The sequence below is a fragment of the Haplochromis burtoni genome, unplaced genomic scaffold (genome assembly GCF_018398535.1).
Source record: "Haplochromis burtoni strain Fernald_Lab_line unplaced genomic scaffold, NCSU_Asbu1 Contig_1863, whole genome shotgun sequence".
Classification (NCBI taxonomy): Eukaryota; Metazoa; Chordata; class Actinopteri; order Cichliformes; family Cichlidae; genus Haplochromis; species Haplochromis burtoni.
The window spans coordinates 5,357-20,590 of NW_024584224.1; the positions used below are offsets into that span (position 1 = coordinate 5,357).

At 42.9% G+C, this 15,234-nt stretch overlaps 1 protein-coding gene across 1 annotated transcript; it reads left to right on the plus strand.

Annotated features, from left to right (window-relative positions):
* Nucleotides 1–693: 693 nt before the first annotated feature.
* Nucleotides 694–14,989, plus strand: LOC102311385 (platelet-derived growth factor receptor beta; the record flags this gene model as incomplete). The annotated part of the gene is given in 16 exon segments (XM_042217361.1): nt 694–890; nt 1,230–1,373; nt 4,460–4,525; nt 4,599–4,693; nt 4,786–4,981; nt 9,787–10,047; nt 10,183–10,313; nt 10,406–10,487; nt 10,572–10,646; nt 10,759–10,942; nt 11,378–11,576; nt 12,023–12,139; nt 12,242–12,350; nt 13,820–13,914; nt 14,060–14,192; nt 14,888–14,989. Coding segments are annotated over 15 exon segments (1,942 nt in total), but the record flags the coding sequence as incomplete, so codon positions are not given.
* Between the last annotated feature and the right edge of the window lie 245 nt (nt 14,990–15,234).

Here is a 15,234-nt window from a genome sequence, read left to right on the forward strand (position 1 = left end):
CCCCGTGGGCACACACACGATCTGCACTTCCTAAACACACACACTGACTTGGGAGTCTAACGTAATGATCCCGCGCCGGTGGGAGCTCCAACACTCTCCTAAATAGCTCCCCCGACGAGCCCTGATCAACAACAGGCGGTGTTGCAGGAGCTTCGGATGTGGCCAGTCCGCCAGCAGAGCCACACTCACCAGGCCTGAAGTAGCCTGCAGAAACACATACACACACCCGCAAACAGGGAGAAGAGGGACAGCAATACCAAATATACATACTATACAAGACAAGTCCAAAACTGCTCAGGGACACTGGGTCACTCAGACCCAGGACCCTGACAATTATTACTGATCAGTCAGTAAGCTGACTCTCTCACATAGCACTCTGTTTAATAAAGTCTACTACAAAAAAAACTAACATACACAACACAAACACACACACACACACACACACACACACACACACACACACACACACACACACACACACACACACACACACACACACACACACACAAAGCAGTAAGTCTGACTGTAAAACAGAAAACTGACTTTTTTGTATGTGTGTTTCAGTATGTGTGTGTGTGAGTGTGTGTGTTGCACTCGGTTCATTTCCTGTCAAAGAAGGGGGGAGGGCAGAGAGACAGATTGAAAACAGATGCTCTTTCTCTCTCTCGCTCTCTCTCTATGTGCGTCTGTGTCTCTCACCCGTTTTCTTCCCTCAGTACTGCAGACTCTCTCTCTCTCCACTCTGGCCCTATGTCTCCCTCTCTCACTGTGAATCAGTCTGTTGGTTTCCATTCGTCGTTCGTCTGGAATGAACTGAAGAGAAGAAGAGGAGACACAAACAGTGAAAAGAAGAAGAAGAAGAAGAGAAGGAAAAGGAGCAGCTTCAGAAGGTTTGAACCAACTCTACTCTCTTTTCTTTCTCTTAATCCTGATTAGATTCCACACAGTATTGCTATGTACAAGTACTACATGTACTAGAAATACTGAAATACTGCTGTGAGTAAATACTTTAACTACTCTAAGTAGTGCTCCGAGTAAAAGCTGTGAGTACATAGTGTGAGTACTGCGAATAAGTACTCTGAGTACTGAGAGTAAAGACTGTGAGCACTGGGAGTATATACTGCGAGTAAGTCCTGTGTGCAATACCTTCACTGCATTGGTGCACATAGCAGTGGGTCAGGTGAATATCAGCTGAGTATCGGCACCTGAATGTGGTATTCCTCCTGCAGTTTGTTGCTGAACAGATCAGTGATGGAGGGAAGCTTGTGCAGCAATCATGAGGCTGAAGGCCAGTGAGGGGGCGGAACTTCCAGCGTGCAGGAGCTCCTCACATCCTCTGCATCACCAAAGAAAAGTCAGAGTCCCCGCTGCGGGTACAAGTCTGTCTTTTTTTTTCACATTTATTGCATGAAAATCAAACAAAGGAGCACCACAGAGAGACAGGAAATACTGCCCACACATCCGTCCGTCCTGAGTGCTCATTGGCTGCCTGCAGCCTATCACACTTGTCACAGGTATCACAATGCTGCCACAGAGAGATTCACACCTACGACCAGTTCAGAACATCTGATTAACCTGTCGGCCTGGAGGTTACTGAGTGATTGTGGGCGATCGTGGCGCCATCCGAGTTGTGAGTTCACCTTGTAATCAGAAGGTTGCCGGTTTGAGCCCCTGCTTGGATAGTCTCGGTCGTTGTGTCCTTGGGCAAGACACTTCACCCGTTGCCTACTGGTGGTGGTCAGAGGGCCCGGTGGTGCCAGTGTCCGGCAGCCTCGCCTCTGTCAGTGCGCCCCAGGGCACCTGTGGCTACAATGTACCTTGCCATCACCAGTGTGTGAATGGGTGGATGACTGAATGTATAAAGTCCTTTGGGGTCCTTAGGGACTATGTAAAGTGCTATACAAATACAGGCCATTTACCATTCTATAAAGGTATTTTACTGCCAGTGAAACTGGGGTTAAACTGACAGATTAAAATCAGATAAATAAAACTGGGCTCAGTAAGAGACGTTCCTCCTGAACTCTGACATCTCCTCACAGTGGGAGCTCTGATTGGGCAGCAGGTTCCTCTTCATGTCTCAGCTTCAGAACATCTTCAAAAACTGAGCAACCACAGAACCACAGCTGATCCTCTCTCTAATTAAACCTCACATCTTCAAACCTGTGTCTCAGGCAGCTGACAATGACATACAAGCGTCATTTTATATGATGGATTATGCAGAAAAAAATAGAATTGAGCAGAAAGGCCTATTGCTTTATTACGTATTCAGGTTGTGTACCATGTTTTTAACAAGTAACTAAGTAATAAAGTAACTAATTACTTTTGAAAATAAGTAATCAGTAAAGTAACTGGATTAATTTCTTGGAGAAGTAATCACTAATAGTAACTAATTATTATTTTCAAGTAACGTAACCAACACCATTGGCGATAGTGGGAAGGAAAAACTCCCTTTTAACAGTGAGAAACCTCTGACAGAACCAGGCTCAGGGAGAGCCTGCTGTGTGTCACCACAGAGTCAGAATATGCATATGTTCTCTTCTTCATCATGAAGAATTGAAGTGAATAAGACACTGAAGAGAGGCATATATGAGTGTAAACATATTTTGAACCTTCTCGTAGGATGTTTCCATTTGTAGGTTTGGTGTATTTGCTCAGTTTGCGTGTTTTTAACTGGTTTGGTGAACTAATTCTAATTTTTATTAGATTTACTGTTTTTATAAGTTTGAACTTGTTTCAAAACATTTTAAAAGCACAGACTGAAGAATTATTGATGAAAGTCTAATCTATGAAAATCAACTTTTCAGATCCAACAGCCCTACCTGACCATCCAGTTTGGTTCCTTACATGTTTGGTGTTTGTAATACTTTAAGTGTCAGAAATATTCTGATCAAACTTATTGTGTGGTAATAACATCATACACGAGCATATATCCGGTTATTTTTTCTGTGCATTATCTGAACTGTGGTTGGTTGCTGTTGGGCCTCACCTGCTTCTCGTTAGATTTCTGTTTTTATGTTTGCCATGCTGATCATTCAAATGCATCGACTTGACCAACAATAAATCTCGTGGTTTGCAGTTTGATCAGTTTAATTGTGTTACAGTGTGTGTGTGCTGTGTGCTACAGGTCTGAGGTGACCGATCACAGCATTAGTATGGAGCAGTGACAGGCAGGTGGCACACCTGTAGAGTAGGTGAGTGTGACAGGATATGAAATGATTACATGTAGAATATTCAGTGTTGATGAACAGGTGTATGATTACCTATCTGGAATACTACTTAAATAGATCACCATAAGTCAGATTCGCTGTCTCCTACTTTGCCGATTGATGTCTTGTAGCTGCTCATATTTCTGATCAGAGCTGCTTAAAGGTGATTTTTACTGAGCACGAACTAGACAAAAATCCAAAAACACAGTTGGAAGAACGTCGGCCGATGAACATGTTGGTGATTCGATCTGAGATCAGCTTTGTGCTGCACAGTCAGTTTGAACCAAACACACACAGCAGTCACAACACACACACGGCAGGCTGGAAAAACAATGGTGTGATCTTTTAACTTAGCAGCTGTAAAAGAGTGTCTTCTGTTGGTCAGTAACCCGATCACAAGATCAGTACTTCAAAGCAAATTTTACTCAAGCACACATTTGAGGCATTCCTCTCTCTTCAGCCTTAAGAGAGTTAATAAAAAGCCCTTTAAAACTTCCATTAGTGACATCACAAGAGAGACTGAAGCCACCAATCTGGACGCTCAAATTTGACACTCTGTGACAGTGGAGGTAGGGATGAAGAGGAAGACTCGGCAGCTGACTGGTGACATCACCTGCTGAGCATTAGTCAGGGCACAGAGCTTCAGAGCTGTGATTGGCTAAACCCTGAGATGAGGCTTGCTCTCCTCTCTGCTGCCCACAGGAAATACCTCGCTGTTTATTTTCTTCTTCGGTGGTCAGCTGGCATTCCTCATTCTCTCTCCATCAACCAGGGCTCTGATTGGCTGAAGTCCCTAGGGATGGCTGTGAGTGGCTGCTTTGTGTGAAAACACATGCACACACACACAGGAATGTGTTCACGTCTGTTTGAAGCATCAGTCACCTCGACAGATTTAACAGACGCCGACTGAATGCAGGGAATGAAAAAAGTCCAGACTGCTACGGTTTAAATAAACTTGTTCAACTTTAATGAAGCTTCTTAGACGCCTCCCTTCAAAGTAACTTCGTTGAGTTTATTATTTCTGCAGTCTCCAGCTGCCACTGACATGCAGTAAACACATCTCTCTGGAATATAGAGCAGTAATAGCAGACAATCATTACTACAGCCTGCAGCATCCAACACTTATCACATTCAACTATTTGCATTTTTTTAAAGCTTCCACCAAATATCAGAGCTTCACAGGAAGTCCATTTTGTGTTTTAATGATGTTAGACTTTTATTTTGAAACCTCTCCTCCACCTGTCACTGCTCAGGGTTGGCAGCCATGATGGCATCCATCAGGGGAACAGGAAATATCAGCCTGTTGGGGTTTCTCTTGGGTGAGTAATAACGTAAAAGCATCAGTAGGATTTTAGAGGTGACACCTGAATGTCTACCTGTCTCTGTGTGTAGGTGTATTCCTGGTTCATCCTGAAGGGGCGGTTTCTCTGGAGCTGCTGCCATCCGCCTCTGAAGTTCTGGTCCCCTCTAACTCCAATTACACAGTGGTCAGTAACACTTGTCTGTCTCTACACCTACCTGTCTCTGTCTTCAGATGTCTTCCAGTACCTCTCTCTCAGGTATCTTTTCTTCTCCTCAGGAGTGTTTGGGGTGGAGTGAGGTGAAGTGGCATTTTCCTCAGGACCCGCCAGTAGATGGGGTCCTCTTGGACAATCGAGGCTCCATGAGCATCCTGCATCTCTTTAACATCACATGGAGGAATTCTGGGAGATACACCTGTGAGGAGCCATCATCTGATCAGAGCAGAAATGTTGATGTCTTTATACCTGGACAAGGTAACCATCTTCCAACGTGTGTTCCTCCTGTTGTTTGTGTCAGAAAAATAAAGGTGCCAACTGGAACCAAAAGTGGTTCTTTAGCCTGAGGCCATAGAAGAACCTTTTTTGGTGCCACAAAGAACCGCTCAAACAATGGTTCTTTGAAGAACCTTTAAAGGTGCCCCAAAGAACCATCAAGAAATGGTTCTTTAGGGCACCTTTAATGGTTTTTCAAAGGACCATTTTAAAAAAGGTCCTTCAAATGGTTCTTTAAAAAAGCATTTTAAAGAACCTTTTTAAATCTTTAAAAAATAAAATGTATCATAAATTGAATTTGAGTAGGGTAAAATAAATACGACCTTCCTTTGATATCAAACATCCTTGAAAGACTAGTTGTCAAACAGCTAACAGATCATCTGCAGAGGCTTATTTGAAGAGTTTCAGTCAGGTTTCAGAGCTCATCACAGCACAGAAACAGCTTTAGTGAAGGTTACAAATGATCTTCTTATGGCCTCTGACAGTGGACTCATCTCTGTGCTTGTCCTGCTAGACCTCAGTGCAGCTTCGATACTGTTCGACCATAATATCCTATTAGAGCGATTAGAACATGCTGTAGGTATTACAGGTACTGTGCTGCAGTGGTTTGTATCATATCTATCTAATAGACTCCAGTTTGTTGCATGTAAATGGAGAGTCCTCTTCACACACTGAAGGTTAATTATGGAGTTCCACAGGGTTCAGTGCTAGGACCAATTCTGTTTACATTATACATGCTTCCCTTAGGCAGCATCATTAGAAGACATAGCATACATTTTCACTGCTATGCAGATGACACCCAGCTCTATCTAGTCTCATGAAGCCAGATAACACACACCAATGAGTTAAACTGCAGGAATGTCTTAAAGACATAAAGACCTGGATGGCCGCTAACTTTCTGCTTCTTAATTCAGATAAAACTGAGGTTATTGTACTCGGCCGAAATCTTAGAAATATGGTATCTAACCAGATTCTTACTCTGGATGGCATTACCTTGGCCTCCAGTAACGCTGTGAGGAACCTTGGAGTCATTTTTGACCAGGACATGTCCTTCAAGCACATATTAAACAAATATGTAAGACTGCTTTCTTCCATTTGCGCAACATCTCTAAAGTTAGAAATATCCTGTCTCAGAGTGACGCTGAAAAACTAGTTCATGCATTTATTACTTCCAGGCTGGACTACTGCAATTCATTATTATCAGGATGTCCAAAAAACTCACTGAAAAGCCTTCAGCTAATCCAAAATGCTGCAGCAAGAGTACTGACAGGGACTAGAAAGAGAGAGCATATTTCTCCTGTTTTGGCTTCCCTTCATTGGCTTCCTGTTAAATCCAGAATTGAATTCAAAATAACTGGTACATCACTCTATTAGAGCACTTCGCTCTCGCTCTGCAGGCCTTGTTGTTCCTAGAGTATTTAAAAGTAGAATGGGAGGCAGAGCCTTCAGTTTTCAGGCCCCTCTTCTGTGGAACCAGCTTCCAGTTTGGATTCAGGAGACAGACACTATCTCTACTTTCAAGATTAGGCTTCAAACTTTCCTTTTTGCTAAAGCATATAGTTAGGGCTGGACCAGGTGACCCTGAATCCTCCCTTAGTTATGCTGCAATAGACGTAGGCTGCCGGGGATTCCCATGATGCATTGAGTTTTTTCTTTCCAGTCACCTTTCTCACTCACTATGTGTTAACAGACCTCTCTGCATTGAATCATATCTGTTATTAACCTCTGTCTCTCTTCCACAGCATGTCTTTATCCTGTCTTCCTTCTCTCACCCCAACCAATCACAGCAGATGGCCCCGCCCCTCCCTGAGCCTGGTTCTGCTGGAGGTTTCTTCCTGTTAAAAGGGAGTTTTTCCTTCAGTAAAAATATTTCAACAACAAGTTTTGATTAAAATTATCAATGAACTTCACATTCCTCTGTAATGGTACAGTTTCATGTTGACTCATGGTCCTTTGTTAGTCCAGTTTAGGATAATGTCTCTGACGTATGTTCATATCAAATATATGTCATATCAAAACAACCCCACACCTGCAGTTGTTTCAGTTTTTCACAGGTGTTTCCTGTCAGCTGGTCAACCTCACTCAGGGGGACATCCATATTAGCCAACCAAATGACAAGCTCTTCCCTTTGTGCTTCAAATCCCTCCCACTCTGAGACAAGGAGCTGAGAGAGAGAGAAAAGAGTCAATTATAAAGAAGAGAGAAAAGTGAAACCCTCCTCAGTAGGTCTGACTCGCATACCTGCAGTCGACCTGCGATGGACTCCAGTTTGGCGTTCACTTCATCCCAGCGGCGGCCACACTCCCTCGCCAATGCCAGCAGCCAAGTCTGCAGCGTGCCCTGGAAGAGCTGAGTTAATGTTCGACTCCTCCTGGTCAGGCTCTCCAGCTGGATGAGCCGAGGTCTCCCCTCTCGCCGCTGCCTCTGAACACAGAAACACAAATTGCATTTTTGCTATTCTTTTCCAGGCTTGATCATGTGGAGGTATTTGGAAAACTGTTTTGGCCAACGGACGACTGTTGTCTTGCAGAAAGTTAAATCAAATGTATGCGATACACAATCAATTCACAAGAACGCATTGTAAAAGAAAGTCCCATTCTTGCCTGATTTCAACTGAATTCTGCATCAACACAGGGAGACAGAATTAAAACGAGTGTTTGCAGCAAATGTGAGCACAAAGCCTCACTTTGTACAAGCCTGCTATTAAAGTTCTCCTCTATGCAGACAACGTTCCTGTTTTCAAGGCACAACTTGGATCTGCTGTACAAATCTTATGGATACACACTAAATGAAACAGTAGTGTGCACGACTCCAGATTCTGATCCCTCATCCTAATAGGGTTCCAAATGGCTCACAAAAACCCACATAGCAAATGCTGAGGCTTCAAAATACAAAGTCCATAAACCAATGACTGACATGGGTTTTATCATAAGGGTGATAAATATACAGATTTCAGTCTGTCTGTGAGATTTGATGTTCATTTACCTGCAGATGCACTATACGTGTGTGCTCTGTGGTTTTCCACAACGTTTTGCACATCACTATTTAATACAGGAAGAAGGTGAAGTAAAACAAGTCATCTTTCTTTGTGAGAGGACCATATTAATGAAACCAACCTCAATGACATCATAGGGATCCCTAAAGATGCTCCTGCTGCTTCTCTTCCTCCTCATCCTAAGCTTCCTTCTCCTTGTCCTCGACTTCCATCCAATTGTAATTCAATCTAATTGTTTTTCTCTCCCTCCTCTTCCTCATTTTGTTGGAGCTGTGAACAGAATTAGTGTGAATCTGGATTAATTTGTGCAAACAAGAAAAATCTACAGCTTTTTGGTCTTGTGATTTAAGCTGGGAAGATTTATGTGTTGATGCTACCTGCTTCATCTCTACGACTGGCTGCTGAGTGATATTTACACCCTGGCTGGATTACAAACTTTAACCCCGTGCTCAACTTTGGCCCAGCATTGATACCTCTTGTTAGTATAATGACCTCTTCTTGGCTTAACGTATGATGGTGGATAAATGAAATATGCAAAAAAAAATTTAACTATATTACAAAAGGACATCTATCTTGGAAACATCAAATGACTGGAGCATAACTTGTCAACTAGTCCGAAAATAAGTTATACAGGAACAGTCAAAGATGCACCTTCATGCTCTTCCAGAATTCAAAGTACAGGTTCATGTGAGTATTTAATGTACGGCTCAGCTCTACTGAATTTCAGAGTTTCTAGAGCAGAAACAGAGCTCATGTCAAAACAGGCTTCAGGCGCCATTTTAGTGACTTTAACAATATTTTAAATTTTAATATCGGTCTAGCTGACATTACGTTATGTACGCAGCACGCAATTGAACCACATATTTTAGAAGCCAAAGTGTTCTAACGTCACTCTCTCTACCTGTCATTTGGCTCGAAACACATATTCACAAATTGCTCAGTGATAAACATATACTCAGATCATTTACCTAAGCAGTGTGCTTTGTCAAAACTAAGTAACTGTGTTGGTAATGAACACATAAGTATGTTCATTACACTGACATTCTGTTGTGCAATTGTTATTTACTTATATTTTATAATTTGACTTTACATACTGTTGGGTGGTTTGTAAAGTTTACAATAACTAGTATTATCATTATGCTGTATTTTCTAATATATATAATAATCTCAAGAGTAATGCCTTAAAGCCGAAAATAGTAATACTTTATTAAAATGTAAAACTAAAGTACAGTATTTGAATGTGTGTATTGTGCCTACTGTTTGTTAACTCACCACATTCATGAATGTCTTAATAATAAATTCCATATTCTATTACCACATTATTTGTGATCAGTGGGTTTGCGGGGTTAGGGGTGTTGGGGGTAGGGTCTTTAGGCTTTGGCCCCCACCCCTGCCACCAGTATATTTTTAAGTATTTCTAACTTTTATTTGAATATTCAGTTTCCTACCATCTGCTCTTAAAGGGTAATCACCAGGTAACCCGCCCTCCCCCTTCGCACACACATGCACACAAACAAAACACACAGTATAATTCACAGCCTCATTATAGTAAATAAATATTTATGCCATTTTACTCCATCAAACTTAGATTGCTAAGGATGAAGAACCTTTTGTTCTTTAAAGAACCATTTGTAATAGCTGAAGAACCATCTACAAAATAATAAGGTTCTTTGACGTATGATGGTTCTTTAAAGAACCATGAAGACATCTGAAGAACCATTTAAGAACCATAATTTTTCTAAGAGTACCTGCATTCCTCGTGATGTTCCGTGTTTACCTGTTCCCCCCTCAGGTCCCGATGAATGGTTTGTCCCATTGGATCTGGGTGTGGTGATGAAGGAGGGAGAGGAAGGCACAATTCCCTGCATGGTGTCCAACCCGAACCTCAATGTCTCGCTGTACGAGCGCCCCAGCAGGAGGCTGGTAAGCGGGATGACATATGAGCCGGGGCGTGGCTTCACGGGTCACCTCAATGACACATCATACATGTGCATCGCCACAAACGGAGCTGAGGAGAAGGAGTCGCAGACGTACTACGTCTTCAGCATTATAGGTTTGTGTCTGTCTACCTTCTGATAATGTTTAGTTCACATTTATGCTGAAAGGTTGCCATTCATTCATAAACAAGTCATATTCCTACCTGTCTCCCCTGCTACCTGTATCATTTTTGTGCACCTGCGTATTTCAGTCCCAAAGGTAATGGAAGTGGACCTGACGGTGTCCAGCAGTGTGCTGAAGCAGGGTGAGGTCCTCACAGTAAACTGCACAGTTAGAGACACAGAGATGGTGTTCTTCTCCTGGGGCTTTCCCCGCAGACAGGTACCTGTCTGCCTTCCTGTCTGCTTACCCACCTGTACCTGTCTGTACCTGTCTGTCTGGTGTCACCTAACTATGATGATTTTTCTTTGCAGGAAATTGAGCCGCTGACGGACTTCTTGCCCAATCAGATCCGCTCCTTTGTTAACATCACTGCAGCAACAGTGGCAGATTCAGGTAGGGCGCTCGGTGGCTCAGGTAAAGGTGTGCAGCTTGCTGAGAAACTGTGCTGAGGGAAATAATGCCGTACTGTTCCTGCAGGTGTTTATAGCTGCACGGTGCAGGAGACAACACAGGGACAAACTGTGATGAAAAATATCACAATAACAGTGCTGGGTCAGCAAACACACACACTCACACACACACACACACACACACACACTCACTCACACACACACACATAGAACAGACACACACATGTAAAGTGTGTTTCTCCATGTCTCTGCAGACCGAGGTTATGTTTACCTGTGGCCCTTAGGTGAGACCAATGTGTCATCTCTCCTCCATCACACGCTGGAATTAAGTGTAGATATTGACGCCCACCCCGCCCCCACCATCATCTGGACGAGACAGAACCAATCTGTTGCCACAGAAACCACTACTATCAACACCACACACCTGTCAGACAGCCGGTAGGTCAGAGGTCAGACCTCAGATGAGGAGAATCAGAATCTTTATTGTCATTGTGTTTGCAAACAACAAAAATTGTAAGCAAACCCATTCAGCACAAGTGAAAAAAGGGCACTTTAAAAGGAAAGAAGTTTATGTGTGCAATAAATTTTAAACAAATAAACAAATAAATAAATAAATATAGTATGTACAAGACTTTATATAAGAATGAACAAGTGAGAATACGGTTGCCGCACAGTGCTTCAGACCTTAGAATATTGCACAGTTCCTTGGAAATATTCCACAGTTAAAAAGAAAAAAGAAAAGAAAATATTGCATAGTTGAGGGTTGTGTTTTCGCAGTGATTTATCCCCCGAGTGTATTTATTAATGCAACAGCCCTGGCATATGTGCTAATGGTTGCTAAAATGAGGAGGAGCTAAATGTTTGATTGATTAGGTATGTGAGCACACTGACGCTGGTGCGCGTGCAGATGGATCAGACAGGAAGTTACACCGCAACTATTTCCAATGATGACGACATCAGAGAGGTTACATTCAACCTGGAGGTACAAGGTGAGCCACATGGCCACCAGGTGTGTATGCCACATCATGTGACATCATGCTGTCATTTACAGACCTTTTGTGTGCATGCTCAGTAACGAGTGTATTGTGTGAGCTGAGGAGTAACATTATCACATGACCTCAGGCTCCGCCTCCTAGCAGACATCTGTGTATGCATTTAAACAGAGGGCACATTTTACTTTTTAATAACACGTGTGTGTGTGTGTGTGTGTGTGTGTGTGTGTGTGTGTGTGTGTTTTACTCCACATCACATCCCTTCAGATTCATGGATGTAACGCTTTGCTTGTTTTGATGTGATTTTGGATCGCCCACCCCCCTCTTGTTACCTGTTACACCTGTTCCATGCTCACTTAACAGGTCCACCAAATCTCACACACCACTGCACTCACACACACCACACACACACACACACACACACACCACACACACACACACACACACACACACACACACACACACACACACACACACACACACACATAGTGTAACAGTATTGGTGTTACCATGGTGATCCTGTCCTTTAACCTACTGCAGATGCAATCATTTGAATGGCGGGTGGAGGAGCCAATCAAAAGACTCAGAGGGCATGACGCTACAGGAGAACATTACTATGGTGGCAGAGAGAGGTGTCACCCAGGTAACCGCTGATATCAAGAGAGTGATGTCATCAGAAGGGAGGGGAAACAGTAACATATTAAGTTGACCGGTGGCTCTGTGTGTGTTTGTTCCACCTGTGCAGGTACACAGCATGCTGACCCTCCAGACTCTCAGCTCTCTGTCGGCCGTTCGCTGTGAAGCCACAAACTCGGTGGGCAGACAAGCGAAGGACCTGCGAGTCATCTCCAGCTGTACGTATCCATGCTGCAGGCGTTTGAGCTCAGGCGGGTTCTCTGAGGAACTGAGGCAGAACGTTCATTCAAACACTGTCTTCAGATGTCTGCTTTAAAACATCGTCCACATCCTGAGCACACAAACAGCTGCTGACAGAGGAGAAAGAGCTCCTCAGAGCTCCTGTCCATCACAGAGGTCACAGGAGTGGCTGAATGCATGAAGGAAGAGCTGAAAAGTGAAATGTGACTAGAGAAGTGGAGACAAGCTCATGCTGTGACTTAGACTAACACACCATAACTCATCTGGTCAGCATGTGAACATCGGGATCTCCTGCCAGATGTTCAGTACTTTGAATAAAGGTGCTGCAGATACATGGAGGAGATGATCAGAAGCTGAAGTTTCACTGAGTTTGGTACAAAGACTCAAACATCTCAGGAGGAGCTCAGAGAGACAAAGAAGAATTTATTTCTAAAGAAAATCTACTGAAGAAGAACTGAGGCCTCAACAAAGAGAGCAGCTCTGGTTAGGAAAACCCTCAGAGGACGATGATCAGTGCTGGATGTGACAGAGTCAAGTCTTCTGCTAAAAAGAGGAACCTGAAATATTAAAGAGCCAGGAGAACCTGTCACTGTCTGAGCTGGCAGACCATGGCGGGGTTAGAGGGTGGACCCAAATGCAGACACATGGAGTGGAGGTGAATGTTTAACAAAAAGCAAGCCGTAATTGTTGGCGGGAAAAAAAAAAAAAAACAGAGGCAAACAGGGAACTGACAAATACAAAGAAAAGCCTGAAACTTGGAAATGCAGGTGGAGATACACAGGGGACGATGAACAGACGATCTGACTGGTAGCAACGGAGAATACACACATGAGGAAACAGGGAACAGGAAGGGAACACAGCTGTAACTAATCGAAGAAGATGAGACATGGAGAAAGCAAAACAGAAACCGGCACCCGACACAGACTGTCAAAGTAAAACAGGAGGCACACGAAAGTAGAAACAGGGATGACAAGAGGGAACAAAAGTGAGGCACAGGAACATCTAAGCACTAGAAATCATTAATAACCAGAAACAATATCAATAATCGCAAACATAAACACGGAGTCACTAGACTCTGCATCATGACAGAACCGGCACCCTCCCCTCACCCCCACCGGTCCTTGAGCCTTGTTCTGCTGGAGGTTTCTGTCTCTTCTTTAGCTTCTTTACCTTACAATATAAAACGCCTTGAGGCAGTTGTGGTGATTTGGCGCTATATAAATAAAATTGCTTTCAATAAGAGAAGCTCTATTTAGGATAAACCCACAAGAAAAGATGATCAGTACTGGGTGAGAGGGATAAAGTCAAGCCTCCTGCTAAAAAAAGTTAATATTAAAACAAAATAATAATTAATCCTACAGTTTTTGGCAGGTTTTGTTTGTTTTTTTGTTGTTTAGGGTAAATTATTGTGTTTATTTCTAACATTTCTTATGTTATCTGTGTTCAGCTCTCCTGTCTCAGGTGGTGGTCTTAGCAGTAGTCCTGGTGTTGGTCATCATTGCTGTCATCTTCCTCATCATCCTCATCATCTTATGGAGGAAAGTTAGTATTCAGATGAAATAAACGTTTAGCTGAACAGTAGTACTAGCTCCATTACTGTTGCATGGACCGTCAAATATTTGCTGCATGTTCATGTAACTTCATGAATCCACCAAAGTATTTGGTTCCGTTTTATTTCTGTGTGTAGAAACCTCATTATGAAGTTCGTTGGAAGGTGATCGAGTCTGTGAGTCCTGATGGACAGCAGTACACCTACCTCGACCCCGCCCAGCTGCCCTACAGCCCAACCTGGGAAATAGACAGAGACCATGTAGTTCTTGGTAAGACTGCAAAACCATATTTTATGTAACAATGAGATTAATTCATCAATGTCTCTCCCTCATTGTTCCTTACACGGCACGGGTCTTTGTGTCCTGGGTTTTGTCTTTGGCTCCAAACAGGTATAAACCTGTTTTTGCCTTCAAACACTTCTGGATTGTTTTCACATAATTTTCAGTGATTATTGATCTGCTATCTATGGAGCTCTGTCTCAGCAATTTGACTCTCAGTGACCCTCATCCTACCTCCACTAGGTGTGAAGATTGATGATTGTGCAGCTGAGGATTCTGGGCCATTCATGAAGGCGTTTCCTGATTGTAAACAGAAATTTCCCCTGGGAGATTGTGTTTCAGATGTTTTTCAGATCTTCCTCATGCTGCAGAATATATTCAATGTTCCAATGAGCACTTGGAACAAACTGCAAAACTTTGATTTCATCAAGAAAGTCATCAAGAAACTCAACCAACCACGATACTGTCCAATCACACCTGAGCCTGAGAAAAAATGGGACAACTGTGTATAAAAACTGAATTCCTAATCAGATTCTTTTATATCAAAGCTGAAATTCACATTTGGACTGTTTCACATCTAAAGACTATGTTACTGACCTTTAAGCTTTGGAGTAAGTTGCAGTTTGAAGTAAGATGAGAAAGTCATTCTATCATCGCAGAAACCCCATCTGCCTCTTTGTCTTCAGGACAGGTGCTGGGTTCAGGGGCTTTCGGACGTGTTGTTGAGGCAACCATCTCTGGTCTGATTAATTCTCATTCTACAAAGGCGGCCGTGAAGATGGTCAAACGTACGTAGCTGTCTGTCTGTCTGTCTTTCACTCTCTCTGACTGTCTGTCTGTCAGTGGTTTGTATCATATCTATCTAACAGACTCCAATTTGTGCATGTAAATGGAGAGTCTTCTTCACACACTTCACACAAGGTTAATTATGGAGTTGCACAGGGTTCAGTGCTAGGACCAATTCTGTTTACATTATACATGCTTCCCTTAGGCAGCATCATTAGAAGACATAGCATACATTTTCACTGCTATG